The following is a 27792-nucleotide window of genomic DNA, read 5'->3' as shown; positions in this document are numbered from 1 at the left end:
TGGAAATATATTTTATTAGAACAAGATATGACCGTTGGCAAGTGAGGGTAAAAAGAGGATCGAGGATTCCTATTTCGGTATTTCCTATGATGGTTGATTTTAACGCAAAAGAGAAAGAACAACGAGAGCGCGTGGTGTCGGTGTAGGAAACAATATATATGATTCTCGATTACATCACTCCTTCTGTCGAAGCCCCACGAGCAAGACTCTGAGCTTTCCCTGGACGCGAACCTGAGGAGCTTCGATGGACCAACCTCGCAAACATCAGGTTCGTTTGCTCTCTCCGATCTGTCTGTAGAAACTGCAACACCATCAAAATCCTTTGTTTTCCATCCCTTTTTCTTTGAATGAAAAACTTTTTCTCGATCATTGTCGTTTTCCTTGAATTATCTTGATGGGCACTCTTGTGTTATACGATCATGAATTTGGATCTGGTGTTGTTCATAAATCGGTTCTAATTATGCTCGGCACAAGTGAATTACATGGTTATCCCCATATGTTTCGCTTCTAATTGAAGGAAACGGGGGAAATTTCTTGTTTCTTCTCAGTTATTAAGTTTCACCGACTCTTTTTGCTTTATTTTTCTCAGAGTTAGCGCTTAAATTGTGTATTTGAGGGGATTTTCAGGTATCACTAAGAGGAGCAAGTGCTAGGGAGATTGCGAGGGATGCCCTTTTAGAGAAGGTCTCCCAGGAAAGAGAACTTCGTAGCTATGCCAGGCGAGCCAATGCTGCTGCTATCTTTATTCAGGTCTAATTTAACTCGTGTGCTTGATTTTCGAATAATGATGTCGTTTGGTGAATGATTGTATGCTGCTTATTGTTGAACTTCTACTTCTGTTTCTTACTGCTAAATTTCGAGTGAGTGTCAAAAATATTCTTTGCTGTTCTGTTTTAAATTGGGTATGTTCAAATATCGAGAAAGTTGATATATGCTAATTGAGCCAATTGACTTATATATCATCCACCACGAAGGTGATGGGTGCAGATGGTGGGTTTGGGATGGAGAAAAAGTTATAAACCGATTAAACAAAGGTCATAAACAATGGTTCATAAGAAAATGTGAAAGGGAGATAGAGCTAGCTTTCTGGTGACATATTCAATAGATAAAGATATCTGAAAGCATAATTTGAATAGAGTTATCCATTCTTAGACCTTTTATTTTACTACAAGTTTATGCAATTTGTATGACTGTCTGCTGATCAATTATGCTTTCCGCTGGGGGGGTCTTATGGAAACCTTCTGTAATGCAAAGCATAATTAGCTGTCTGTGCTGTACGTTTCTTATGATTCTGTGAAACCTTTCAAGAAGGGGAAAGAAAAATAAACAAACTTCTTAAACTAAAGTTTTAGATGAAGAGAGTTAAGTTTGTGGGGTTCGTGTATCATTTTTTGAAAACTGTCTGCCCGCAGATTTTGAGCAGAGCTTAAAAGCTTCTCAACAATTTCAAATTTGTCTGATAGATTAGAAGTTTAGAACATGTCCCAGATAATGTAAAATCCATTTGAGTTCTTTGTACTTGTCATTCCAAAAATCTGAAAGAAGAATATGAACTTGTTTCTTTGATTTACAGAAAGTCTGGAGGCGCTATAACGAGACCAAAAAGGTGGCCTTGCAAATGGAAGAAGAATGGGAAATCTTAGTGAATAGTCAAGCTGGTTTAATGACGGCAACCTGGATATCTATTACTATTTTACGGCCTTTTCTTTTTTTTATTACCTGTTTATCAATCAGGCACCAGAAGATCCGAACAAAAGATGTTAACAATATGAAGAGTTGCTTTCAGATTCTTTTGGAAAGCATGAAGTCCTGTGGTATGGCAGTTTTCTGTTTGCTTTGGATTGATAAATTCATTTTCAAGTTCCTTCATGTCTTATGTCTCCATATTTTCTAACAACATCACTGCTCTAGTTACTAGAAGACAAACTACGGTTTCTGTAGTCTTACCTGCATCAAAAAACATCTATATAAAAGCTCACAGCATTTATAAACACAAAGCCATCCTTTTATAAATTATTATCTGTGAAAGATGCGGGCTACGTATAATCACATTAATTTTACTTTTCTTATTTATAGACATAGTCGTCAAGATTGTAATTGGTTCCTAATCTTGTCAATGTCGTCCAGCATGTATTTACAACCTCAAAAGGCGGGATAAGTTAACTGGTATTTTTGTCTATCTAAATTGAAGCTTTGAAGGCCTTCATGTCATCATTTTTTCATGGTATCAGATTCAGGGCCTTTCCCCTTTTGGCTCTGAAGAAGTTTGTTTCTTGTAAACTGCTCTTACTTTATTTTTTTCTCTAGAGATTTGGTCTAGACTTATTGGTGGGGAGTAGTGGTTTTATAATTGTGAATTCAGCTCCAATTGTGCTTAGGGACGTCCTTGAAATGTCTCCCTCAAGGGAATTTTGGGTCTTCGAAAGTAGTTTAGAGCAATCAGCAGAAGCATCACTTGATTACCGGCTCCCTGTCTGGACTCAATTGTTCAGTTAGATATTTTAAAAGTTCTAAATAACAATTTTTTTAGAAACTTCTGAATCTGCTATCTAGCACCTCTCCATATTTCTAGTTCAGTTATCATCCTTAGCTTTCTTACATACAACTGATGTACCGATCTCTTACTATATGCATAGATACCACAAAGAACTTTTGCTCCCTGCCATTGGGTACAAATGAAGAAAGGGGACTGTGGACTTATCAAGCACAGAAGTTGATTTCTCTATCCTCATATGTCCTTGAAGAGTGTGAGAAATCTTGTCAAGGGGATCAAAGTGTTGTCTTTCTTGCCTCTCTGGCTATGCGTCTTCTTGTTGTCTTAACCGATCTGAAGAGTTGGAAGAGTGTTACTAATGACAATCTTCAGGATGCAGATGAAGCAGTGAAGAAATTAATATGGTTTATGGGAAGTTGTAAAAGCCGCCTTTACATATCTATTAGAAGATATATTAGTAACTTGGATGTTTCTTTTTCTTCACAGACAAACAGTACAGTTCTGACTGATGATAAATTCTTGATTACTGCAAGTGCAATAACTCTGGCTTTAAGGCCATTTCATGCAACAAAGTTTGATGTAATTGGTACTGCCAATTTGGATGTGCATTATCCTGTGGAACAGTACTGCTCGTATATACTTACAATCCCTTGGCTTACTTTGCGCTTACCTGCTGTTTTTATACCTGCTCTGAAGCACAAATCTATTCTGTCTACATGCTTACAGACTCTATTGGTATGGTGCCTCAAATTTGAATTAAAGCTCTGTAATTGTTTCTTTATTATATTTCTTTTCTTAATCGATTCTCACGAGAAAATACCTCAAATTCAATTTACCCATCAACTTGCTCATGTAACATGGGTAGTTTTTATAAATTGAGGCCTCTTAATGTGCTTTTACTGCTTTTACTTTTCTGCATGTTGCTTCCTGTTTGCTGACATTACAGTTGACTTTAGTTTAGGCTTTAGAGAGATGGTAGTCCACCAAGGGAAGGGCCATGGCATAATACCTTTTATATATAACTGAACTTGTGTTGGTTATTTTAACATGACAGCCACTCTAGAGGTTACAATTTTTGCCGAATTTTAAAGACCCATATATATTCATTCAGTTTTTTCCACTGGGGAGGTATGATTTCTGGAAGAAGACATGACCCTTTCTTTGTTTTGTGCAAACTTTGTCATTTCGCTTCTTGCATAGAAGACTGCGATGCAAGTATAACTTGTATTGACAGGAGCAGTCACATTGTGATCAACCTGATTAAGAATCACACTGTTTATTCCGAACGAGTGTACGGGCCACGTGTAGTAATTTAATAATAGATATAGAGCTGATGTATATTTCTGCAAATATGTAGTTAGTGGTCCAATGTAGTGTTTATGTGTTTAATAATTTGGTTCTTCCTCACTGTTAGCTGTTAACCAATTATAGGATTGTAGTTGCAGCATTAGAAGGATATACGGTCAGAAAAAAGTCCCTATAAAACACCACAGCCACGAAGCAAATAGATGAAGGAAAATTTTGAGAGTGCTGTATAATTTTACTAGGATGAGCATGTAAAATTTCAAAACTTTTCATCCATTATATTTCTTGTGTTGCATTATGCTGTAGTAGTTCTGTATCAATTTACCTGTTGTTTTTCATGCATTTTACTTTCATATTGCTATATGTATTCTACAAAATATACACTTAGTTAACTTCTCAGACAACATATGGGGACTGATCAAACTATGGCAGGTGATGGCAGATTTTGAGAGAGAATATCTTGACAGAGGTGTCAATGATAAACTCTTTGGAAGCTAATGACTCTTCTGAGGTGATTCCTCCTGTTGGTTGGGCTCTTGCAAACATTATCTACCTAGCTGCAGGGAATGAGAATGATTTTGTGGATCCTGGAGGACTCAATCAGGGTCTCGACTATGCTTTATATGTTCGTGTTGTGGTTGCCCTTGCTGAGAACATGGTGGATTTGCTTGACAGTGTTGGATTGACCACAACGGAGAGTCAAGATCTTACAGGTGATGCTGAAACTTCTGCGAGTAAAGTTTTGAATGGGATTGAGACAGCACAAGGATCTTTAAAGATTTTGTATATGGATCTGCTGAAGCCTGTTTCTCAGCAGTGGCATCTTACGAAACTGTTGGCAATCTCAAAAAAAGATACCAGTATTAGCGGGGATGTGGTGCTCCCACCAAACGGTTCAGAATATTTTTGGAAGTTGGAGCTAATTGATATTGCATACTTTTATTCTCACATGCTTGGGATATTTTCAGTTCTGAATCCTACAGCTGGTTCATTGACTGTGCTTAACATGCTATCTTTTACTCCTGGATATCTTCTAACACTATGGCAAACATTGGAAGGTTTACTTTTCCCTGAAAAAGGGAGCATTTCTCCAGATGACAAAGTTTGCAGGAGTAAGACTTCACAGAACAAGAAAGATGATATCTTTGAGAGAAATAAAAGGAAGGCCAGTAAGTGGGCAAATGTGCTAAATAGAATTACTGGAAAGTCCCAAGCAGGGATTGATGATACAGATTTTGGTGGTGATCATCATAGGGCTAACCAGGTTGATGAGGATTCTTATGGCGTGTGGGATATTGAACCACTGAGATGCGGTCCACAAGGTATTTCAAAAGATCTGGCATGTCTACTTCATCTGTTTTCTGCAACTTATTCACACTTGCTGCTAGTTCTTGATGACATAGAGTTCTATGAAAAGCAGGTAAATTGTTTTCTTTCTCTTTTTTTGTGATCCCTTTTGACTGTTGTTGTGGTGAAGATATTTAGTTGAGCCTTATATGGCATGGTAGGTGCCATTCATGCTGGAGCAACAACGAAGAATTGCCTCAGTGCTCAATACACTAGTTTATAATAGCTTGTCCCATGGTCTGGTGGGTCAAAAGCACAGAGCTCTCATGGATTCTGCCATCAGATGCTTGCATTTAATGTATGAAAGGGATTGCAGGCACCAGTTTTGCCCTCCTGTTTTGTGGGTTTCACCTGCTAGAAGGAGTCGACCACCAATTGCAGTGGCTGCTAGAGCTCATGGAGTTTTGTCAGCTAGTGCAAGATCAGAAGATGTTTCAACTGTTCCAAGCATGGGTTCTGTCATCACCATTACTCCACACGTGTTTCCCTTTGAAGAAAGGTGAGAATTACATGCTATTCTGGAGAGACAGGAAAAAGAAAGAAAGAAAAAGCAGAGAGATTTGATTTATCCCTGTATACCTACGAAGATATCTGCACCCATATAATAACATCTGAGGAATTGGTGAAATTAAAAACTAATATTCTGCCTCATGAAATGTCTGTAAGCTGAGCTGTCAACATATCTTGATCTCCCTTAATGGGAATATTTAATGACTTCCAGTCGAGTCCATCGATATATGTAAGCGGCTATAAATAATTGTGGTTGAACTTGTGACTGCTAATTCTGATTCATTTTTTTCCATTCAGCACATGCTTATATACTTTTTTATATACGGGTGTGGCGAGCACCTGCCTATAATTATATTAATTATTTTAATTTAGATTGAAAACTATAATTCTATTATTGTATGATTGTTTCTGTATCAGTCCTGCCAATAAATTATGGGTTTTGGTTTTGTTCCCCTGCCCCGGTAAATATCCAGATTTTTGCCTAATGTCCTTTTATGTTGACCTCTAATGTCTTTTGAAGCCCGCTACTTTTGAATCTAGTCTGCCAATGTCATTATTTTCCTGGAATTTGATGAGGGTGTCCTTCTTTTTCTGGCAAAGATGACAATTCATCACCTGTTACATTCTATTTGCCTTTCAAGATTATGCCTTTGTCTATGATAGCTGATAGCAGAAGCTACCGAATACAGGAAGACTGACGTATTCTTTTCTAATAATCTTCAGTGAGGCAAGTTTACATCGTTCTTTCATGATGAAATGATCTTAATATAAAATTTCCATTTTGGCAGAGTTCAGATGTTTAGAGAATTTATCAATATAGATAAAGTTTCTCGAAAAATGGCTGGTGAAGTTAGTGGACCCGGCTCACGAGCAGTTGAGATTGTAGTTCGTCGGGGTCATATAGTTGAAGACGGATTTCGACAATTGAATTCCCTTGGATCAAAGCTGAAGTCGTCCATTCATGTTTCATTTGTTAGTGAATGTGGCCTTCCGGAGGCTGGCTTGGACTACGGTGGATTATCCAAGGAATTTTTAACTGATTTATCAAAAGCAGCTTTTGCTCCTGAGTAAGCCTGACAAGTCTTAATTTTGACATCACTCTTTCATTTGATCCCTTCCAAAAGAAAGGTTTTTACTCTCCTTTTTTCTTGTCCAAGGTATGGGATATTCTCCCAAACATCAACTTCAGACGGTCTTCTAATCCCAAATGCAGCTGCTAAATATCTAGAGAATGGAATGCAGATGATTGAATTCCTTGGAAGAATTGTTGGGAAAGCTCTCTATGAAGGAATTTTACTAGATTACTCTTTCTCTCATGTTTTTGTACAAAAGATTTTGGGCCGATATAGCTTTCTTGATGAGTTATCCACTCTTGATCCGGAGCTCTACAGGAATCTCTTATATGTGAAGGTAAGTCATATTTTTGGTTTCATTATTTGTGGCTGCTATTTACATATCCTTTTACGTTAACTTTTCTGTCTTATCCTTGCTAAAGCCCCCCTAATTAGGTTTATGAATACGAAATATAGACTTCTAGATTTAATTTTTGGCGGTGAAGATAGAGGAATTCGGAATGCTATTATTTTATGTCAGTAGCACGCAAACAAGCTCTATGAAACTGATTGTTGGGAATCTGAGAACTAACAAAATGGAGCTGATGCAGGAGGACCATTAATATAGTTTTTATACGTTAGTCTATTATCGGGTCTATTTTAACTAAGTTTCTTTTAGTTTTCACAGTAACGGTATTGTCGGAATTTCCAAGTGTGCTGGAATTTCGAATTTGATATTAGTTATTTGTTTTGAGAGTCTTTTATTAGGTTATTTTGTTAAGTCAAGTTCTACTTATAATTGGAGTCATATTAGTTTACTTTTAGGAATCCTAGTTTTATTTGAAGGAAGTTTCTTATGTAATTAGGATTACTAGGAGTCTATATATATGGATGCAAGTCAAGAATAAATAAGAATGAGAGTTTTTATACAAATTTGCTATAGGAGGGATTCCTTAGACACGCTCGGTGAGAGGCTGAGAGGGGAAGGTGAGTTTATCCAACTCTACCTGAGAGATTCAGGATCATTTTGTTTGATTCAAAAAATTCAAGAATTTTGGTTAGAGATTCAGACGAATCAGACCTGGAATTGTGAGTTTATGTCCTAGGGTTCTTAATTTTGGGCTTAATTTGGGGTTAGGGTTTTGGTTGCTCAATCCTAAACAAATTCTGCATCGGTAGTTCGAAAACTACATCAGTTGGTATCGGAGCATGGTTCTGAGCAACCTACAAGTTCTCTAACTTGTTTATGTTAACAAGGAGTGGCCTACTTAGGGTTTTAACCGAGCTGATGACTAAACTGTTTTCTGAAGGGGAAAATAGTCCATAACATTAGAGTCTATTGCAGCGTCCATTAATTCTATGATAACAAGATTGGACAACAGTGAGCGTCGCTTTGCTAAGTATCGTGAGACATATATTGAACCTAGAAGGAATTTTAATGATGCAGCCAACAAGTACATGAAGTTAGAGATATCAGATTTTTATGGTACTACAAATCCATATGTCTTCACAAAGTGGCTAGAATCCCTAGAAGACTTTTTCAACTTCACAAAGTTCCCAGAAGAAGAGGGGGTGTTATTTGTCATACTGAAGCTCAAGGGTGAAGCTGGAGAATGGTGGCAGAGAGTGGAAGCTGACTATAGGCGTGAGAGAGGGTTGAACATCACAAGATGGGAGCTGATGAAGAAACTATTACAAGAAAAGTATTCACCACAAAAATTTCACAGCAAAGTATATAGGAAATATGCAGCCTTGGAGCAAGAGTCTATTTCTGTATCTGAGTTCACACAACAATTCTACAATCCAAGTTCTCGAGGACAAGCTAAAGAAGAAGAAGTTGCAGCTGTGGCAGAAACTCATTTCAAACAGCTTAGAGTAAATAAAAGTGATGCCAACAATGTACTATCAGCTACTTTTTCCAAACAAAATATTGAACAAGTATGCAAAAGTACTTTCCAACGGCAAGTGGGGTATCAGAAGCCTCGAATTGGGACTGGACAAAGGCAGAATGTGGTAAATGTGAATTCAGTTGCAGCTGAAGTTAAATTTCGGGAAGTTAAGGTGAAAGAATGTGAGATTGTGGAAGCTAAAGGTGAAGAAGTAGCAGGTCGGCATGCTATGGGTGTTGAAGAAGCTGAAAATTTATATGCTACAGATGAATTTCATCAAGACAACAAGGTGGCAGAAGATCCAGATTTTGTTACAATAGAATTTTTGGAAAAAGACACTTCTGATGAGCTTCATGCTATCTCTAATGTACTTCGACAAGAATCGAATATCATTCTCAATGAGCCACTAGAAGATATATGTATGCAAGAGGTGACCGAGGTAGCACAATCTGATTTTGAAAAAGTTGAAGGTGAAGGATGTGAACTTGAGGTTGCAAACATAAAAGAAACAGAGAATTCCAGTCCAATATTTTCTGATGCAGAGATTGTCTTTCCTACGCAAGTTCAAATCATTGAATTTGTTATTCCAGAAAAGTTCACTGACATGTCCAATGCAAGAGTTTTATTTTTGTCGTTCCTTACTCCAATCAAGGGTTCCAAGTGGAATCAATGCAAGTTGGCAATTATGTTATTTCAGGAGACATTACTGTTGTTACTTCGATACTTCAGAATTCGAGGTCGAGTTCATTCCTATGGCTGGATTTGTGAAGATGGATTACTGGAACGAGCTAGTGCCACATCATTTATTTTTCCATTTACTCGCCGGAGTCGAGTTCTTGAAGGAGAGAGGAAATGATGCAGGAGGACCATTAATATAGTTTTTTATACGTTAGTCTATTATCGGGTCTATTTTAACTAAGTTTCTTTTAGTTTTCACAGTAAGGGTATTGTCGGAATTTCCAAGTGTGCTGGAATTTCGAATTTAATATTAGTTATTTGTTTTGAGAGTCTTTTATTAGGTTATTTTGTTAAGTCAAGTTCTACTTATAATTGGAGTCATATAAAGTTTACTTTTAGGAATCCTAGTTTTATTTGAAGGAAGTTTCTTATGTAATTAGGATTACTAGGAGTCTATATATATGGATGCAAGTCAAGAATAAATAAGAATGAGAGTTTTTATACAAATTTGCTATAGGAGGGATTCCTTAGACACGCTCGGTGAGAGGCTGAGAGGGGAAGGTGAGTTTATCCAACCCTACCTGAGAGATTCAGGATCGTTTTGTTTGATTCAAAAAATCAAGAATTTTGGTTCCAGATTCAGACGAATCAGACCTGGAATTGTGAGTTTATGTCCTAGGGTCCTTAATTTTGGGCTTAATTTAGGGGTTAGGGTTTTGGTTGCTCAATCCTAAACAAATTATGCATCGGTAGTTCAAAAACTACATTAGGAGCTAATAAGTAAAATGTTCTGGTGAGCGATGAATGTTTAGAGAAGCCAATTTAAAAGGTTCATATGATGTCATGTTGTTTCTTTAACTAGCGATAAACATGTTTAAGATAATCCAAAAGTTTTCCCTTGCAACTGACAAGATGACGGCATCTTTTTGCTTTTTATTAGTCATTTTTTTAAATTTAATTATTATTATTAACGTGACGGTATATGTTCATCATCGTTTGAGCCTTTATACCCAAAGTTTGGCCGGCTACATGAGCTATGATAAAATCAACGGGAATCCATTACATGTGTTCGTTTCCGCTGTTCACTTCCCTAGCAATATTTTCTGTTGACTAGACATCCTTTTTTTTGCTCTTTTTCCTTCTCTCTTCCAATTCTCTCCCTCTACTTTATTGTCAATACAATGGGACAGGAACATTCATCTGATATAGCTTGCCATAAGAAGGGAACCTTTGTTTGGATGTGTAGGTTAGATAGGGAGAAAAGATAAGGGGAATGAATAAGGGATTAGGAGAGGCAGAGAGGCTGACTAAGGGAAGTTTTATAAATGGAAGAGGTGGCAGGAGGGTGGTTATGTAGGTCTTTCTATCTGTACATTATGGTAAGAACCCCTCAAATCATTATTTGATCTACCTCCTTTTTAGTTACATAGATGTCGGGACTAAGACTTCTTGCCAAATAGCTTCCAAGAGTAGAAGATTGAATAAATTCTTGAAGTATATCCTAATAGGACTTGTATCGTTGTCACATGGGCCTAGTTTGTCCATGTTATTTACTTGTGGTACAAGATCAAATATCCTCCTTGAAGAACAGAGTTGTTTGATAAAAGGCCCATCGTATGCTTGGTTATTCCAACTTTTATTACTTAGCTGTCTTTCAATCCTTCACTATTTGCTCTGCATTATGAGTTTCTTGCACAGATATTTGTGTGGAAACTTGAAATTATATGTTGTTCTGTTTATACAGCAATATGAGGATGATGTCAAGGATCTGTCTCTCGACTTTACGGTTACAGAAGAGTCATTTGGTAAACGCCATGTTATTGAGCTTAAACCTGGAGGCAAGGATGCTTGTGTGACGAATGAGAACAAGATGCAGTACATTCATGCAATGGCTGATTATAAACTAAATCGACAGGTTAACCCACCCCCACCCATCCAACAACAACGAATGTGGAAACTTGTTGCATTACTGAACTAGTGTAGTGGATTGACCTTATTGTTTGTTGCAGATTTTACCCTTTTCAAATGCATTTAACGGAGGGTTAACAGATCTTATATCACCATCTTGGTTGAGGTTATTTAATGCAAGTGAGTTCAATCAGGTAAATCCCCATAACTATGCATTTAATTATTATTCTTAAGTAATTGGTACGTGGTTGTTTCATACTGTGATCTATGAATAATAAATCCGCATAACTATGCACTTAATTATTATTCTTAAGTAATTGGTACATGGTTGTTACATAATGTGATCTATGAATAATTACTTCATATATAATCAACAGTGTCTGAAATGAGTTGTTTGCTAGTTTGAACATGAGGATTAATTGATTTGGTGTGGAAAGAAAGATTATAATTGACTTGACTGTAAGATTTTCTTTCTCACTTCCAAAGTTTAGGTGGCATGGATGCGAGTTGGTAAAAATGAGCATGTTTTTGTTTGGTTGCACCTCCTTGGTACCACTTAAAAAGAATGAGAATGGTTGCTATGTAGTCCAGGAACTTGATATATCTTAGCAATACCAGTTTTAACATACTGTTAAATTATGCCACACTTTCCCTAAAAGGACCTATTAGATAGAGAAGAGGGTACCACATATATGCACATACAATTTACCCAAACTAGACGATGTTAGACATTTATCTCTTAACACGTACCATGGACCAATAAAGGTTACATGCTGCTCAACAGATGAAGCTGAATAGTGAAAAAAATGGACTCTCGATGTGTGAAAGATGTGGAACATGGCTCGCAACCTCAAGCACATGGTTGCCTTCAGTGGATGCCCTGAAATATTTTTTTATGAATTCTCAATCTTTCCATGACTCCGGATTTAAAAAAATAAAGAAAATAAATCTTACTTTCTAGGTTCAAGCTATGTGACTAAAGCAATTTTAGGAGAATATGCTACAAAAGTTTTTGCTGGTTATTGAAGGTTGAAAATCATTGCCTTTGTGCTGCGTACGTTTCTTGTACCCTGAAGACTTATTGTACCTACTTTAATGTATAACATCATATGGAAGCTCAGAAAATCTTCAAAGCGACATCTTTGTGTTATGACAAAATGGTGTTTTCACGCTTCCTAAAATTTAAGTGGGAAAGCTCAGAAAATCTTCTATGCGACATCTTTGTGTTATGAAAATGGTGTTTTCACACTTCCTGAAATTTAAGCTTTCAGTGTGGGAAGTTATTCGACATTTAATTAGTGAGGATGCTCTATTCCAGTCCAGCCAATGAGGTAAATCTTGGGGAGTTTCTTTTGACATCATAGCTATGTTTAGAACAGGTCTAAAAGGGAAAAACGAAATAGAGAAACTTCTAATGTTTTTATATAGGAAACATGTATTCTGTATACTAGGATCATCAACATAAATGGCTATTCTCCGTTAGCAACCAGTCAGATATAACATTCTTTTCTAATGTTTATATTTAGTCTCACTGGTCCAACAATTATTATGGCATTTTTATTCTTTTGCATGCTTTGGTATTTTATTTGATTGAAACCACTCTCCATGAGTTACATTTTTCTGAGGAGTGCTGACCCATTCTGCCCTAATTTAGTTGCTTTCAGGTGGAGATCATGACATAGATGTTGATGATTTGAGAAGTAATGCGCAGTATTCTGGTGGCTATTCTGAAGGGAGTCGGACGATTAAACTTTTCTGGGAGGTATTTTTCCGTCTATGATAGTTGAAGCACGTGATTTTGTATTTTTATTTTATTTCCGATTCCCCCGATGGAAAATGTAAGAATGGGTTTGGCTCGTCTTACCTCTGACACTTATACTACTCAATTACACCTTAGTCCTTACCCTTATTTTGTTTCTTCAAAAATCTGAATCTTTTTTTTGATAAGCTTCAAAAACCTAAATCTTATCTTGTTTATTATTAATTTGAAGGGCCTTCAGCTTATATATCATGCACTTGCTTGCAAGAGAACATTATTGCTCTTCCAGATCTTTTAACATGAAAGTCGTTCATTTTTTGTTTTTTCTTTTCTTTCACTATTTGGAAAATGTTGCTTTGGTTGACTCAGAAATAAAAATAGAAAAAAAAAATTACATGGTATTTACATGTGCATGTGGAAAGACAGAGAGAAAATCCTGGTTACCACTTACCAGACAATTTGCTGGACTTGCTTTGTAATGGCAACACCTTGATGCTTTGGAATAGTTGTTCTTTTTCACTAAAAAAATTTACTGGAATTGACGAGTACCCAAAAATAGCTAATTGGCTGGAGTAAATCTCTTAGGGGGCATTTTAGCATGAATTTAAAGCATTGTGATAGAAACAAATGACAAGTTCAACTTACTTAAAGATCAATTTTTCAGTGACTGCATGTATTTATGTATCCAAAACAGCTGGTGGTTGGCGAAGTTCAAGGAACCTTAAGGATTCTCAATTCCTCCCTAAGAACAAGTGCAGTTGATCTAGTTGTTCTTGTGAGATAAATGGAAAGTGTCGGCAGGGAAGAAAAAATATCACCTCTTATCTGTGATATATCAATGAAGTCTATGCTTTGGTTCTAAAATCACCGGTCTCTTATGGATTTTATCTGGAAAGAGTTTGCATCATTTACTTATGGAATATTTTGTGAAGGATTGTTAATTGCTTTGTTTTCCGTAACACTTCCACAAATAAATATTGGTTTATTTAAATCTGATCTTAATTAATGCCTATCAGCTAGCACCATGATCCTCTCTTTCATGTTCAACAATTAATGCAGTGTTGCATTCTCTTGCCTTTAAAATTATGCTGTTTAGTTCCACTTGCTTCTGTTCATATTACCTTGCGATTATGAAAATTTTGTTTTCGACATGCTGCTTTTTAGTTTATGTTGTAAAATAAAATTTCACATTAATCAAATTTGATCATAATATATGCGTTCTCTTTTCAATCCTCCCTTGACAGTTTCCTTGTTGTTTGATTTTATAGTCTAAAATTCTGGTGCACCTTCACTCGTAGTTTGTTTGCAAGTTCTTGGTGCTCTAATAAATTTCTTTTTCCATTGAGAATGTACTTTCTTTGCACATTAATCAAATTTGATCATATTTCCATTCTGTCTTTTGACTTTTTCGTTACAGATCATGAATGGATTTGAACCAAGAGAACGTTGTATGCTCCTTAAATTTGTGACCAGTTGTTCTCGAGCTCCATTACTTGGTTTCAAATACTTGCAGCCATCTTTTACTATTCACAAGGTATGCTCTTGACCCTTGGCAGAAGTATATCAACTTTTGTCTTTTAATGAAATTAGCAACGCCAGGAATAGTATAAAAGTAACATCACATCAGTGACAGATTTATGGGCACAAATTCCTGACGTGCATTAGGAATTAGGATTTACCTGGCAAAATACCATACATCTATTTCTGTGCTTTTTTGCATGCCTGTAGTGCTTGGGTGGCCCTATTGCTATGCATATAGTCCTTTCTGATACAATGTGAGAGCATATCCTATCCAAAGAGTAAAAGAGAAGGCACGGCTGCAGCTGTTGACAAGTCTATTACAAGGACTAAAAGTCTAAAATATGATACCTACTGTACAAGAAACGTGATTATTTTTCAAAGGCAAAATTTGTTTTGCTACCATCTTTGACAAAAATAAGATTGCAGTGAAGATGCGGATTCCTAGTGCGGTTACTAAAGAGTGATCACATGTGTGAAAAGTATAGCTGTGAAAACATAAAGAACATGAAAGAATGATCGCACGCGTGGAAAAAGTATGTCTGTGAAAACATAAGGAACACAAGTTACTTGGAAAGCTCCGTCAAAGCAAAAGGGTAAAAAGTCATGGACTTGGAGTTCCTGTAATAAAAACTGTATAACAAACTTTTTGTTCAAAGACTAACTACTCTCCCTGGATTACTTGTTCACACTCCTTGTCAGTTCCTCACAATGCTGATACTTATGCTTCATCAAGGTTGATCATTACACAGACCTGATTAGAAATCCAGAGAAACCCTTTCGTTGCGAACCTTCTACCATTATAAATCTCAAAGTAGGTTTCCTTGAGCCTACGAGGTATTTTCTTCTACGGATTTATTCACAATCATATATGCCTTTCTTTCCTTTGCCCTGACTTGTGCATTTCCAATTTTATGAAGGGTGTCCTGACTTTCAAATAAGTTGATCAATGTAAATTTCATCTTTCAAGAAGATGGATACTGCTCGGTACCCACCGTTCTTGGGTACAGCTTGCCTTCATCATGATCAAATCCCTATGCCTTTTCAAGCTCAATCAATGTGTCTGTGATATCTCCAGTAATATCATTTGATTCTATCCCTTGGCCCTTTCTGCTACACTTGTTGGCCCCTGGCCTTATAGCGAACAGCAACCATTTCTTCTCCAATATGCTTATGTTATTTATGCCTTTTAAGATAATGAGATTTGGGGAAGGAATATCTTACCCTACTTAACGAGGATAATTGGGTCAGGAATTTGATCTTATTTAGGTCACTTGTGATACACCTCTATGGGCAGCACTTGGAGGACAAGATGTGGAGCGGCTTCCATCAGCTTCTACATGCTACAACACTCTCAAGGTATTGTCTACATTAACCCCATGACCGGCAATGATGAAAACTCTCACATTATACTATTTTGTTTCTAACCTTTTGAGAATATGTGGGTTCTTACTCTGCTGGATGGTTATAGCTTCCATCTTACAAACGTGCCAGCACTTTGAGGGCAAAACTTCTTTATGCGATCAGTTCCAACACAGGATTTGAACTTTCTTAGGGATTTCTCATTGATCACTGCTGGAGGTGATCTCTCTTATCTCTCTTTCACCCCCTCTCTATTTTCTTCTTCTTTTTTCATGGGGTTGTTGGAGAAGCAGTGGATGCAATTGCCTCCCCGACTGAACAATTAACTGAATAACTTTTTTTGAGAGAAATTATTCTGGGGAGGATGGCATTTTCTCTCCTGTTTTTCTGTGTTAGATTAATGAGTGAGTAAATGCTTAAGGCAAACATCATTTATCACAAATTTTTTTGTTCCCTGCGGCCTGCGTAATCTAGTACTCAAAAGTAATTGAGAATTCCTTTAACAATTGGATAAAAACTGTAGTTGAGAGGCAGAAAAGGGAAAAAAAATTATGAATGATGGAAAAACAATTCTTGTTTTGATAAGAAATCAAAAGGCAAAAAAGTTAGAAACTGAAAACCTTTGGGTTTCTTGGGAAACTTTGACTTCAGGAAATGTATTGCTTTGATAATTTTATGTGATTTCTTGGTTGATAATGTGTTATGTATACTCTAAATATAAGAGTACTCTTGTATCCAAACGTATGCTCTCCTTTAATCTTGCAAATTGGTTTATTATATCTTCGATTGTAACTATTTTTATCATGATGGAGTTGTTTGGTCATGAAAAGGCAAATGTAGATCAGCATTTCAGGGCTAACTGAAAGATCTAATAAATCTTTTGGGATGCTTATATTTTCCAATGGTCATTTTGTTACTAGTATTATCATATTAAGTATCCGCAAACCGTAATTATCTTATTAAGAAAAGTTTCTGCAACAATTGTACATAATGCCGATAATAGAGAAGCATCAGGTAATTCATGCTACTTATGTAGCTCTTGAGGTTTTACATGCAACACACCATAATGTTATCTGCAAACTACTATGTATTTCTGGTAGCCTTAACGAAAGATTTGTGAAAATTAAAAGTTGGTGGAGTGCTAGTTAACTTTTTGTTTCAGTTGTATAACTTCAGGAGATGAGGGAGAATCCCTGTTCAAGTATATCGCCAGCCAAAACTCTATTAGCATCTTCAGAGGGATGGAATCCATCCCAGAACACATAGGCTGTGGCATTGGAGCATGTCCCCAGAGACCTGGTATTACATAGCACGGCGGTTTCAAATGTCCCTGTTCCACAGCAAGCCCTTCTTGACTCAAAAAAACCTGAGACGAAAGAAAATTAAATTATTGGAGTGATGTGTGCATATGATGATGTGTAGTTTGAGTGTGTGACAATCCTGCACGTAATGACAAACATGCAACTTTTCTACTGTATTTCAAAAATTCAATTAGAAATATTTTTCAATTTGCAAGACTGGAAGGAGATGATTTTCTAGAGTTTGGCAGCTGTGAACTGTAAAGTGATAGACGGCACTTTTATTTGGGGCAAAGCATGAAGGTCACATAGTCCTCTTTGACATGTAAAATACAATTCCAGCTTTGCTTGAAGCTATACGAATGAAATAGTTTTTTAGCTCACTAGATTTCTAGTTAGTTTATGCATGACATAATAACTAGCCACTTTTTTGCAGAGCAGGAACATTACCATTGTCAGTTGGTTGTGTGATCATATGCAATAGAGGTTGGTAGATATCAAAGACCAGGAGTTTGAGACCAGGGAGTCTATTCAACAGGATTTGAGATGTGCTGTTCAGTTTGTTGTTGAACGAGATGGCATCATGGTTCAACCTTTCAACACACTGGTTACTTCCTCCCCCAAATAGGGTGATGGCTGCAGGCAAGCATCCAGTTGGTGGTAAGGTTGTCACTCCAATCCTTCTCACCCCAACATTATACAGATTCTCTAAGATTGCAGTAGATGTTACGTAACTTTTATCTTTCGAAAACGCTAAATCATGAAGCACGTTCTTGGTTAACCAAATTGAACTTTACTTAAAAGTAATACCTGGATGAAATTGGAGTAGGATGTCATGAGAATGTCAGAGAATTGATCGGGTGAGTAGATTCTGTTGAGGATGGGATTGATGTAGTAGTTCTGGATAAAATCACTGCTTCCTGCACTCAAGAGATGGATCCCACCAGAGAATATGATATTTGCTCTGGCTTTTCCCACCATATCCACAACTTTGTTTTGGTACTCCTTGTAGTAATTCAACTGCTGAGTCAATGTGATGGAGCTCTATGGCCAAAAGAAACATTATTCGTAAACTGAAGTAAGGTATTATTATACATAACTGTGTGTATTATAGAGTGAGAAAGAGAGACAGAGTTGGGTGAGTTTTGGATGCCAATGTTTACATATAGCTGGGCAGTGCTGTCATAGAGACCAGAACCAGCTGAAGCAAAGTTAGCTCCAGCAAGAGATTTCTCCCTTTGGCTTCTTGGCTAAGGTAAGCTGGTGGGTATGAGTTAAACCCAAGATATTCAGCTGTGAATGTAAGGAAATGAAGTAACATTTTAGCTCATGAAAGAGTAACAAGGAGTAATGACAAAGTGATTTGGTTCTGAGAATTGTCCCAGTGAAGTCTGTAGCAAGTTTTCCATTGCAGAATCTTCCAGTTGGTCTGTGTGTGACAAAGTCTCTTCCATAAGGAGGGAAGTTGGCCTTAATTAAGGTATTGAGGTTATTGTTGTTTCCTACATCAACAACAGAATCCCCAAATATGCATAGTGCTGGAACAAGAGGCTGTCCATTTGCCAGAGAGAAGACAAACACAACAAGGGCAAGAGAACCCAGCAGCTCACTTGAAAGTCTCACCATTTTCAACTATTTCTACTCTAAAGACTAAACAGAGGAGAGATATATCGAGTGAGAGGGAACTTAAAAGGGCCGAGTAAAGGAGTGATGGTCAAAGTGGTATAGCTGTCTTGAAGATTGTAGTTCCCATAAAGCTGTTCATTTGCAGGGACTGAGGCATGTTAAGCACCTCACAAAGCTCAAGCATTTCATCGTCCGTCTCGTTAACGAGTGCCCTAAAGGTAATGGTTAATGATGCACCATACTATGTCATATGGATGAACACTCTCATATCTACGTTTTTTTTAAATTGAAAATACGGATTTAAATAGAGTTTTTTCAAATTCTAAAAAATTTTTATGTCATTTATCCAATGTCCTAAGGGCACTGGATAACATTTTCATTCTTTTTGTTATCCTATATGTATTAGGCTAACTGAAGGTGTATTTGCTTAGTTGGTATTTCAGAGCAAATTTGGCGGAGGTGATAATTGTTTTTGTTAGAGATTTTTCTCACTTTTGGAGAATTTCAGGGAAAAGTACATGCTTTTTCAATAGCAAAACACATTTTGCTTACCTTCCCACAAGACCTAACCTGCCCTCGACAAATTGTTCTCTATCACATAAAGTAATTTGGGGAACAGACATGTAATATGCCATTGGTCAAGAAGGTTGTTATGATTGATTGGCGTAAAAGCACCGATTTTTGATTTAACATTGATCTTCCAAACAGTAAAAATGACTCTGGTAGCTTTCCTTCCTCTCCCAGCCTGCCTCACATGGACCTGAACCAAAATCAATCATGGGCTCTCCATCGCTTTGTACCTTGTACTTTGTAGAATGGACCCAACCCAAGTCCAACATAAGCATTAAAGTGCAGTAGACAAAAGCCCAGCTCAGCTTAAGTGATGGACATGGACACCGTCGTTTTGGGGCCTATGGGCCTCATGGTACGCATGCCTGCCTCCTCATGAAGCCCATATTTCTTCCTCGTGCATTTGAAGCAATGAAATCTTAAAAAGAAAAAAATGAATTCAGCCTAAAAGGAATTAGATTCCAAACTGGAGGAGGAAAGAGTTGATGGAAATTGTGGTACATGGACATATGGAGTAGTCAAAAAGCAAACACAACACTAACCCTCCAAATAAAGGAAAGCAATGATCACAACAAAGAATCTTAAGAAAGCTTTATTCTAACACATTCACATTCATAAAACAATCAAAAAAATTCAGAGAATTTCATTAGCATTATTGAGCTTCCATTCTTGATTTGTTGTATGGAGAACACAGCATCAAAGGCAGAGGTTATTAGGCCAGTTTTCCTCAAAGCTGGCATTCCTTTGGCTATCTCTGCGGCTGGCTTTCTATTTGCAACAATCATTGCAAGAAGAAGAACTTCTGTCAACAGTTCTTCACCACAAACCCAGGTAAGTTCCCATAAATCTGATTATTCTCATGAGGACTCCATGGTTGAGGATAGCGATCAAAGCATAAATTCTACCTCTTTACGTTGTGAAGACGATGAAATGGAAATCACTACAAGCCCTCAGTTAATAGAAAGTTTGGGTATTCCAGATAAGTGTAGCTTTGATGAAGAAATATTAGGCCTAAGAACCACATTGGATGAATGTCATCAGAGAGAAAGGGTATTGGAAATGCATTTTCTTAGCTATCAAGCTATTAAAGAGCATGAATCGGTGCTAATGGAGATGAGCAATACATTGCTGTTAGAGATTGCTCGTGTTGAGTTCATGGATAGGGAGCTATCATCCGTGGAGGCTGTCAACAACAAATTTGACAACTTGGTGGTGGATTATCTAAGACTTCTTGAAAGTTTTGACTTAACAAAATTGGAAAATGGGTTGCTCAAAAGAAAAGTAAAGAAGCTTTTGAGGAAAACAATAAAGCAATCACGCATCATAAGAGAGAAGAATTCGAAGATTGAAGCTAGAGAGGCAGAGGTTTTGAGAACTTGTCAAGTGCTTGAATCAAGGAGCAGTGCTATCAAGAAATTAGAGGACGAGGTTAAGGAGCTGCAAACCGTTGTCGATCAAGTGCGGGAGGAAAGGAATGAACTCTTGAGAGAGCTAAACTCAGCAGAGAAGTCAGCTTCGCCTATCTCAAAGGTTTTAACCATTATTAACCTTTGTTTAATGCATTTGATTAGGCATTTTCTTTTGCCTGAATGGATTGACATGGGTCAAAATGTAGAGCACTTTCTTTATTGAAGTAGTCCAACATTTTTGAGGTTCCAATTTTGCAGAGTGAAGCAGAAGGCGTAACCGTAGAAGATTACAATCAGCTTCTAAATGAGTTTGAAAAACTACAAAAGGAACGGGCAGCTGAAATGGAGGATTTGATTTATTTACGATGGAGTAATGCATGCTTAAAGCACCAGCTGATGATGAATCAAGAACAACAAAAACAGATTGATCTGACATTAGAATTTCAGGAAGGTGAGGACCACGGATATTGTGGTGAAGAGCAGCAGTTTGATGTCTCAGTTGTTAGGCACGGAGAACCTTCTTCAAGTGTGGCAATTGATAACAAGGCTTGTCCAAAAAGGCGAAAGCTACTGCAAAAGCTTAAAAGATGGGTGCTGGAAGGGAGTGACGACAAGAAGTTGAAGTTGGAGAAGCAAGAAGGCAAGTGCTTTGGGAGGTTTTCAGTGTCAGATGAACCAGAAGAAGAGCGTGCAAGTCATCCTAGGAGGTCTTGTTCTAGTGCATAAACATGGAACATAACTGGGAAGCCAACATCTATTACAATGATACAGAAATGTATGTAAATATATATATCAAGCAACTGATCTTAGCAAGTTGAACTTGCTTGTATACTGACAATCATAAACATATTTCAAAACATGTACTTTGAAACAATCAACGAAGAGTGTTGTAAACAAAGAACATAGCAAGGAAGAAAATATCTTAAAACATGATCCATTATATTTCAAATGAATTTCAAACCATATAATAGAAAGCACTTGTCAATATACGTGAGTTTATGAAAGAAGAAGTACCTCAGTCGTGAATGTTTCTTACAAGACATCAGAGCAAATAGACTGACGTAGCTTTCTTTGTGGCATTTCCTCGAACAAATGTCGAGCATAGTTTTGTGATGTAGTTCTCTCTCCGTTCTCTGCTTACTTGGTACGAATCCCTTACTCTCACGAACATCAAAACCCATGCTTGACTTTCGAGCATTTTAAAAAAAATTCTAAAAGATAAAATACACTAACTAAACTGAATGCCAATAAAATAAATATAGTTCTCGACTAGTTATTTACTTATTTTGGCTATTTGCCTATAATTTGACCTTTTTAAATAAAAAAGAAAAAAAAAAAAGGTACTTGTGGGCCCAAGCCTCTCACAATGAAATGGGCCCAAAAAGCAAAACGGTTTAATTCCCTCGCCTCGCGTTTCCTGCAACTCTGAACGAACACCAAATCATGGAACTGTCCCTGTTCTCCTCAATCAACACAGCCCGACTCTCTTTGACATGCGTTTGTCGTCCAATCTCATCGCATGTACTCTCTCTCTATATATATATATATATATACGTATACTCATGGATTGCTTAAGAAAGAACGAAAATGTATACAAATCTTAAATTCTGAAACGGAAACAATTTTATGGATTCACAGAGAGAAGACACTCTAACAGGAATTCATGTGCGAGGCCATGTCTCTGCTCGCTGTCTTCCTCAGGGGATGTGGCAAGGACACAAACTCTTACTGTACAGAGTGAGGGAAGGAGAGCATTGATTGGTTGTCTCCTTACAGCAGGTTTTTCTATAATTAGGGTTTGAAATTTACTCTCTCTTTCGGTACAGTATTCACTAGTTTCCTTATGAGTATGCAATTATTTTTTCCTTTTTTTTTCGACCTATTCAATGTGAGTCAGTTGCTCGCATGTACGTATATGATGTTGCCAAGGCTGTTAGCAGCGGTAGAATAGCTGAGAGTTCCTCTTCTTCTTCTAAAAAGAATTAAGTGGTTATGCGGTTCTTATCAAATATGCCACTGCTAGAATGGTTGATTCTCTTTGACTTGAATTCGCTTACTATGTATGAATGGGGCATTTTAAGGCAATAAGGTAGCTTTTGTTTTCGTGAGCAATGTGTGATAAGCTCTATGATTTATGGACATTATTACATGGTGATGGCTTTTTTATTACAGCACTAATGTACTGACCAGAAGAACCTATGCATTTTCTATAGAAGTTACGAATAAAAAAAACACTGTTTTATTATATAGCACCTGTCTAGTTGTGGGTCTGAACCCTGTGTGTATGACTGAGTTGATAGAAGTTCATTGAAGATTTTGGTTTGCGAAGTTGGATGTAGTTGTTCGTGCCCTGGGCATGGGATCTAACTTTTTAACCAAGATGTCTGAAAGACAGCACTTGTGTGCTTTACCACTCTACTTCCAGTGTAATTATTTAGCCATACAAACTCCAACTTATTCCTCCACATCTTGGTACTCAGTCTGTTTGGCGGCCTAAACTTTATCTGGCATGGAGTACTTGCTGGATTTCAGCCCATCTGTGCATTTGGGCGGACCAAATCTATCGAAGGAGCTGGTCTCACAATTATCTATTGCGACCAGCTCTACTCTGTCCGGTGTTCACAGAAGTTATATTTTTCTTTCTTAATTTTCAAATAGTAGGGGTGCTTCATTGACAACTTTTAAAGTGAAAGAGATATGTGAGGTTCAACATCTTGCAAAATATTGATAGAAACTAGATTACAATAAGATATGCATCATCTCAAAAGATCTTTCAATGAACGAAAGAGAATCTAGTCACCTTTAAAAAACTTGATAAAGAAATTGAAAATGCTCTCTAGAGTCCTGATGCTGTCTTGAATAGAGATTCTTGGCCATTTTTCCATCAAATTATTTACATATGCTTATCCTACTTTGATGATACATGATGTGATCAAATTATTTTCTTTTACTCCCAAAAATTAAAATTAAGTAACCTTTTATATATTCTTTAATTTTCCTTTGCAGGTCTCCTGTAAAAATTGTTGAAGTCTAATTTGATCATATTTTACTTCTGTTCATAATCTGGTTTATAGGTGTGGAACTGTGGATGGACCACAGGGTAAAACTGATGAGTCGTTACTATTTGCCTTTTGCCATGGACCAGACTGTCGTACCATTCATCTTAAGGAAATGAAGCACAAATTTGATAAAAAATACTTTGATATAGCTGTGTTCATTGCCTTCAGAAATAAAATTTGCTCAAGATGTAAGTTCTCTTCCTTTCTTAACGGACTGCTTCATATTTTTGGAACATCAATATTACGTGTTTACGCTGGAAACATTTTTGACCATGATGCATCCTGCTTGGTAATTTTTTTTGCTCTCTGTTTTTTCTTGTTCTTTGTTTAGCGTGATCAGTAATTGGGAAAAAAGTAGCGATCATGTTTAGTAAGATACTATCTATCTTCCTTTGTGGTACTTAGTTTTTATGTCAATAAAATGGTTATTTATGTATCCTCTGTTGTATCATACTGATGGATTTGGATGTGTTTTTTTAATCATTTTATGAATATCATGTTTAAGCTTGCCGTTTGATGGTTATAATAATGTCTGTGCATAATCCACGTGTACGTTAATGAGAGAACAGAAAGTTGACATTAGTAGTAGTGCAAGGCAATCATGCTTAAGAACCCTTATTAATTCAGTAGATACTCATGTAGTTTGAATATCAAAGCTTTCCTTTAAAGATCACAGCAAGAAATTCTATGGTTGCCATACAGCAGGAATCCCTTGGTCCTATAAATGGCAAAGAGTTTTTTCTTCAAGTAGATTCTTATACCCACTTTTCAAGTTATCATTTCTTCACCTTTATTCTCTTTCGACAGATTTTTATTTCCCCATCTTTCTTCCTCCATGTACCATAATCCTTAGGCTCTTTCCGTATTCATATGCAAGATGATCTTAGGTAAGAGAAATCTACAACTACCTTTTGTTTGTCCTTGGTATCTTTTCCTTCTCTGTTACCATTGTTCTTCCCTGAAAACTTGTCCAAATTGTGGCTCAATCGAAGTTCCATATCCTCTGAGCACAAACCCCAACTGTGGTGATCCAGACTATTCCCTCCGTTGCGATTCTCATTCTCATAAACTTTACTTTGATGCTCTGAATGGAAGTTCTTACCTTGTTCTTCAAATCATGGCTTCATCTCAACACATGGTAGTGCAAACATCACCATGGCTACCTGGTGCATGCATTACTCAAGACATGCCTGTGAGTGAGGGCCTCTGGTTGAATCGGACACTCCCCTTCAATGTCACCTCATCGAACACAATCTTCCTCTTTAATTGTTCACCACGCCTTTTGGTCTCTCCTCTGAACTGTACGGATTCTAGTCTTTGTCACCTATACTTGGAGAGCTCTGGGCATGTTGATGACAAACGAGCTCTTGAGTGTGCTAGTAGTCTTCGCCCTTGCTGCACCTTTGTTGCAGGTGGAATGCCTTCAGCTTACAAGATACGTCTTCACAGTTCAGGCTGTAGAGCATTCAGAAGCATCCTTCATCTGGATACTGATAAGCCAGCGAATCAATGGGAAGAGGGTTTGGAAATCCAATGGGCAGTGCCACTTGAACCAGTTTGTAAAAACCAGCTTGATTGCTCTGGGGCTTCCAAGTGTGTACCAGCTGGTGCAAAAGGGCGCTCTCGCTGTGTTTGCAATAGAGGCTACCACTGGGACCATATTCTATTAAGTTGCATGAGGAAAAAGTCTAGCACTAGAGCTGGCCTCAGATTGAAGGTCTCAATCGGAGTATTCTCTTTCTTCTCTGTGGCAATAGTATTGGGTGCAATAACAGTAAGGAGAGCATATAAACGTTCCAATCAGGCAAAGCTTGCCAAGGCAAGAGAAGATTTGTTGAAATCAAACAACGGTGGGAAAACTGCAAGGATGTTTCACCTGAAAGAGGTAAAGAAAGCAACAAACAATTTCTCTGAAGACCGGGTTTTGGGAAGTGGTGGCTTTGGGGAAGTCTACAAAGGAGTGCTTCAAGATGGAACTCTGGTAGCTGTTAAGTCAGCTAGAGTTGGTAACATCAAAAGCACCCAGCAAGTACTCAATGAAGTTGGGATACTCTCTCAAGTCAATCACAAGAACTTGGTAAGACTCTTAGGATGTTGTGTGGAAGCTGAGCAGCCTTTGATGATCTATGAATACATTTCAAATGGAACACTTCATGACCATTTACATGGTAAGTACTCTACATTTCTTGACTGGAAGAAAAGGCTGAGAATTGCTTTACAAACTGCCGAAGCATTGACCTATCTTCACTCTGCGGCATACACTCCAATCTATCATAGAGATGTCAAGTCATCTAATATACTGTTGGATGATGACTTCAATGCTAAAGTTGCAGACTTCGGGCTTTCAAGGTTGGCTTGCCCTGGACTGAGTCATGTGTCAACCTGTGCTCAAGGGACATTAGGGTACTTGGATCCTGAATATTATCGCAACTACCAATTAACTGATAAAAGTGATGTCTATAGTTATGGGGTTGTACTGCTTGAGCTGCTAACTTCCCAAAAGGCGATTGACTTCTCACGGAACGAAAATGATGTCAACCTTGTCATTTTCGTCAGTGAACGGGCCACTGGCGGTGCACTCATGGACGTGGTGGATGACCGGCTGTTGGGAAAGGAACCGTCAGGTAATCTTGAAATAAGTGTAAGACTTTTCTCAGAACTTGCTCTTGCCTGCCTGCAGGAGAGGAAGACGGATAGGCCTTGCATGAAAGATGTTGTTCAAGAGCTGCAGCACATAATTCAAACCGTCGATCAAGAAGAGGTTTGAAATGAGGTTAGTATAGAAACTATATAAGAATAAGAGTGTGGCACTATTTAGAATTATTGAATATTCATGTATCATGTATTCATGTTGCTAAGAGATTAGGTGCGGATATGGGATATTGGTGTTGATGATGCTGATATTATGTTGCCCCCACAGAAGCTAAAGTGATTCCATGAATCAACTAGAGTGGGCGGAAAGACTCTGGAAAAATACTAATAAAGGGTTAGGATCGGATTCTTATTTTATGAAAAAATATGGAAGCATCAGAATATTGAAGACTTTCCAGTAGGGGGTCACTGGAACCTATTAGGATTTGGTAAACGAATTACTTCTTGTTGTACTAAAGCATACAAGCTTTTTCTAATGGGGAAAGCACTTGGATAAGGATTGTAGTTTGGACTCCTCATGTAAGGGAAAAAATAGTTTATTATTTAAAGTTTCAATTGCTGTATGTGTGTGTATGGATTCAATGGCATAGACGACCTTGTTCATTAAGTAAATTTATATGGTCTTTTTCCCCAGAATGGTTTGTTAGTGGGGAAGTGTAATAATTATGGTAAACAATGGAGGCAACAAGCGTGCTACATTATGATTCTTTTAAGGGCGTCCAACACAATATCGACACCTAAAGAATTTTTTGCAAAAAAAAATTAGTAACTTATTGAACAATGGAATGTGTCAGTTGACCCATGACAATTTCTAGATGAAAAAAAGTTGGAGAAGTTAGTGCAACAAGGTGGGTGTTGCAATGGCTTCAGTCAACGTAGAATTATTGATGAGAACCCACAATTCACAAAAGCTAAGGCCTGGTGCACGACGGATACATATCTGAAGTTCTGGACGGCACCTTAGGATGCAACAAAAAATTGAGGCAATTTGCGTAAAATCAGTGCAGTGGATGCGAATATTCTCCACCACTACTACAATAATGTAAGATAAATTTCCAGTCAAACAGACAGAGCCAAGAAACATAAAAATACTGCGGTAGCGATACCGTTGGAATTTCTCCCTTTCTTTGTTTACAATCCGAAATGCCCTGCAATACAATTACGAGTGATTGGAATATTAAGCATTCAAAACAATATCTTAGGGGTCGAGCATCCACATCAAATTACTCTATTTTAGAATAAATTAGAGAACTAGTAAAAAAACATGTCTATATCAAATTACATATTTTAAGTAATTTTTATAGTGATTCTTTATATTTAGATAACCACTATTCAATTATCTACAAATAAAATAAT

At 37.3% G+C, this 27792-nt stretch overlaps 3 protein-coding genes and 1 pseudogene across 8 annotated transcripts; 3 read left to right on the top strand and 1 right to left on the bottom strand.

The window, feature by feature from the left end:
• The first annotated feature begins 91 nt into the window (after positions 1 to 91).
• Positions 92 to 17503, top strand: LOC119985806 (E3 ubiquitin-protein ligase UPL7). 6 transcript variants are annotated; one of them, XM_038830207.1, is made up of 15 exons: positions 96 to 268; positions 628 to 750; positions 1574 to 1814; positions 2637 to 3229; positions 4242 to 5219; positions 5308 to 5645; positions 6445 to 6723; positions 6814 to 7066; positions 11020 to 11190; positions 11285 to 11377; positions 12838 to 12945; positions 14360 to 14476; positions 15730 to 15819; positions 15932 to 16041; positions 16999 to 17503. In XM_038830207.1, exons 1-14 carry the CDS (start codon positions 245 to 247, stop codon positions 16013 to 16015), a joined length of 3492 nt encoding a protein of 1163 aa, XP_038686135.1. In that variant the 5' UTR covers positions 96 to 244; the 3' UTR covers positions 16016 to 16041; positions 16999 to 17503. The 6 variants fall into 6 exon arrangements, 4 of the variants coding, with proteins under 4 accessions (XP_038686154.1, XP_038686163.1, XP_038686135.1 ...); XM_038830216.1 differs by having other exon boundaries at positions 16985 to 17503; XM_038830235.1 differs by lacking the exon at positions 11020 to 11190 and having other exon boundaries at positions 95 to 268.
• On the bottom strand, positions 16995 to 21927 carry LOC119985831 (annotated as a pseudogene).
• LOC119985828 (protein CHUP1, chloroplastic) lies at positions 19837 to 21690 on the top strand. Its single transcript, XM_038830251.1, has 2 exons — positions 19837 to 20846; positions 20984 to 21690. The coding sequence occupies exons 1-2, from the start codon at positions 19998 to 20000 to the stop codon at positions 21449 to 21451; spliced, it is 1317 nt and encodes a 438-aa protein (XP_038686179.1). The 5' UTR covers positions 19837 to 19997; the 3' UTR covers positions 21452 to 21690.
• A 1676-nt stretch (positions 21928 to 23603) lies between the features above and the next one.
• On the top strand, positions 23604 to 27013 carry LOC119989654 (wall-associated receptor kinase-like 20). The gene is made up of 2 exons (XM_038835316.1): positions 23604 to 26557; positions 26644 to 27013. The coding sequence occupies exon 1, from the start codon at positions 24662 to 24664 to the stop codon at positions 26549 to 26551; it is 1890 nt and encodes a 629-aa protein (XP_038691244.1). The 5' UTR covers positions 23604 to 24661; the 3' UTR covers positions 26552 to 26557; positions 26644 to 27013.
• The last annotated feature ends 779 nt before the right edge of the window (positions 27014 to 27792 follow it).

The sequence above is a fragment of the Tripterygium wilfordii genome, chromosome 3, assembly GCF_013401445.1.
Source record: "Tripterygium wilfordii isolate XIE 37 chromosome 3, ASM1340144v1, whole genome shotgun sequence".
Lineage (NCBI taxonomy): Eukaryota > Viridiplantae > Streptophyta > Magnoliopsida > Celastrales > Celastraceae > Tripterygium > Tripterygium wilfordii.
The sequence above is the reverse complement of the archived record's forward strand: the minus strand, read 5'-3'. Positions and strand labels throughout refer to the sequence as shown.